The sequence below is a fragment of the Neolamprologus multifasciatus genome, chromosome 13 (genome assembly GCF_963576455.1).
Source record: "Neolamprologus multifasciatus chromosome 13, fNeoMul1.2, whole genome shotgun sequence".
NCBI lineage: Eukaryota > Metazoa > Chordata > Actinopteri > Cichliformes > Cichlidae > Neolamprologus > Neolamprologus multifasciatus.
The window spans coordinates 12,235,584-12,238,304 of record NC_140451.1 but is presented as its reverse complement, the minus strand read 5'-3'; the positions used below and the strand labels follow the sequence as shown (position 1 = coordinate 12,238,304).

General features: G+C 51.0%; 1 protein-coding gene across 1 annotated transcript; it reads right to left on the bottom strand.

Annotated features, from left to right (window-relative positions):
• On the bottom strand, positions 1 to 2,534 carry irf2bp2a (interferon regulatory factor 2 binding protein 2a). The gene is made up of 2 exons (XM_085182143.1): positions 1,457 to 2,534; positions 1 to 1,147 (listed from the first exon to the last, which is right to left on the bottom strand). The coding sequence occupies exons 1-2, from the start codon at positions 2,286 to 2,288 to the stop codon at positions 423 to 425; spliced, it is 1,557 nt and encodes a 518-aa protein (XP_085038269.1). The 5' UTR covers positions 2,289 to 2,534; the 3' UTR covers positions 1 to 422.
• Between the last annotated feature and the right edge of the window lie 187 nt (positions 2,535 to 2,721).

The following is a 2,721-nucleotide window of genomic DNA, read 5'->3' as shown; positions in this document are numbered from 1 at the left end:
TTCATACAAGATCAGAAATTGTATTTGGCAATTTTTAAACAAGTGCATACAAGTACAGCTAAAAGCATTTTTAGTTTTGCCAAGTGCTCGTAGAGTAGCATTAGTCACATTCTACGTTAAACAGGAACTGCCACCAGACCTAGAAGTACATCAAGAATTTTTTGTTAAACATCAACAAAGAGGAACGTAGTTCATTATAATGAGTACATACCTTTATCTTCAAAAATATAGAAACACAATGTATTCAAAAATCAAAAATTATACAACCATGTTTTACGAAGTATACTCTTCCCTTGGGTCCAATATGTACAAGTCCGTTAGTTTGTTTGAATGGTATGTATGTGATATTTATATATTTATACTCATATTTTTTTGCTTCCCCTCCCCAAAGAAGTGTTCAGACAAAAAAAAAAAGAAAAAAATCAAGGGTCCCTCTCCTTTTTTACTTTGACATCTCCTGCAAGGATGGTGGCGATTTCTCCTTGCATGAAAGCCCATGGTACGTTCGAGCCAACCAGGGGGCATTTCTCTCCACTTGGACAGTACACTTCACCCGTGGCGCCTTGCTGCTTTATGCTTTCCCTTGAGCATGGGAAGCAGAACTTGTGAGAGGGCACAGACGGGCACTGAACAAAGTGTGTGTCCTCCAAACGCTCGTGGCACAGCGTGCAGCACAGAGGTATGCTGCTGGGTACAGAGGAGTCCGGAATGCTTTGTGGGGGGTGCACTTGGTCCATGCCTGGCACATGGGGGGTGCCTGCACTCGGCGCCTCTCTCTGCGCCAGCCTCCTCTGATTAATGGAGGACGGCGACAGGGGGCTGCTGCTGTTCCTCCGGGTGGTGGAGTGGACTTGGTTGGCGTCCTTGGGAGAGCTGTTCCCACCTGCGTTGTCTGCAGCCATGATGAGCGCCGCCATGGGGGACTGACCATTCTGAGCTGCCTCCGGTGGGGTGGTGCGGGAGTGAGGGGATATTGTGGAAGGGGGAGAGGCGAAGCTTGGCGGGGGAACTGGAGGCATTTTCAGTCCGTCAGTAGGTGGTGGTAACCACTGCTGTCCCTCTCCGTTGAGCTTGGCAGCTGTCGCCTCTCCCTCCGGTTCAGGTGATGCTTTTCTCTTGTTGCTCCCCCGGGGATGTTTTCCTCTGTCTGGAGGTAGGAAAGGGTTAAACAGAGCAGTTGAGTTGCACAGCTCATACAAGGATCAACAAATAGCCTGAAAGGGAGATGTGAATTTTGCCAATTCGTGCTGCACCACAGGCTACAAAACAATAACAAACACAGCAAAGGATTAAAAAAATTTATTTATAGCCCTTATAATATTAGGGCATGGCTTTATAAATACCATTTTTACCATCTTGACACATTCCTGGGTGGAAAATTAATAAATCAGTAATAAAAATTACATTTTTAAAAATGCACAGTATAGATAAAATATTCCTGCCTTTTAATGCTCACCTGACTTGGAAAGAGTGGGGCCGGGCTCATAGACCATAGCTCTTTGTGGCATGGGCACATGGTCCTTCTTGTACCTGGTCTCGAACGTGGTGTGCAGAGCCATCAGGTCCCTCACCGTTTTGCCTTTTCCCATCCAGTCCGGGTCTGCCCTGTTTTTGTGGCTCTCCGAGATCTCCGGCGTGAGACTGTCGGGTCTGTGCTTCTCCTTCAGCTCTCTGTCGTGCTCGGTGCTGGAGACCGAGGCGGGTCTCTTGCCCATGTCGGCGGGACTACCGCCCGCCAGAGTGGAGGAAAGCCCGATCGGGTTCCTGCCGTTGACGGCATGCCCCGGGGTCAAGCCCCCGTTAGGCAAAGGCACTAAATTCGGGGGCACCGTGTTATTCCTGCGCGGGTTGGGGCTCTGGCGGTTCAGCTCTGGTGGCTCGTCAGGCTTAGGAAATCCATTAGGGAGCTGGATGCCGTTTGTCTGCCCTCTAGGCTGATACTCTGGACCCAGCCTGGGCGGGCGGTCGGACAGAGGGTAGCGGTCCAGAGGCTGCGGCGGCCGGGAGCCCGGATCTCCCCCCGCAGCGTGGTTGATCGCCTGGATCTCCTTCCCGGAGAGCTGCGACTTCCCCGGCCCGGGAGACCTGCCCTCCTGAAAACCGTGAGCCCTTTTAAGCTGTCGGGCCGTCTCGATGACAAACTCAATGCGGTCTGCTCCTTCGTAGTTGACACATCCCCTGCAGACGGGCTCGGTAAAATCCCAGATCATGGCCCAAGGCATGCGGGGCAAGTCGCATAAATAACACGACTGCCTCCTGGAAGAAGCAGCGACCGCCGCGGACGACATAGCGCTCGTCGTCGACCCCCCGAAAAGAAACCCAAAATGTTGCCTTCTTCCCCCGCTCTCTCTTGTTTTTTTCCTTCCTCCCGAACTCCCCCGCAAAAAGAAAGCGAATAAAGAGCAATTTCCGTTAGTCGAACAACAACAAAAAATGTAATCTCGTCCTCTCTCCGACTTCTAGAGCAACAAGGTTGAAGTTTTAGAGGGAGAAGTTCATGACGGTGTGTACTTTACTACGGCGCTCCTCTATCTATCTCCACTGACTCTCCTCTACTACTGGCTCAATGTAGAAAGTGACGTCACAGCTCTAAGCGCCTACATCCACTTCAGTTTCTATTGACTTGATTTCTTCGACAGACCCCTCCACCCCCCTCCACCACCATCACTACCACCACCACCACCTCTCCCCCCACTTTACTGCAGCCTCTTGTCACTCACC

Coding starts and splice junctions, on each gene's coding strand:
- irf2bp2a (XM_085182143.1), bottom strand. CDS start 2,288: ATGTCGTCCGCGGCGGTCGCTGCTTCTTCCAGGAGGCAGTCGTGTTAT. Junction 1,148..1,456: donor CCCCACTCTTTCCAAGTCAG/GTGAGCATTAAA, acceptor TCCTACCTCCAG/ACAGAGGAAAACATCCCCGG.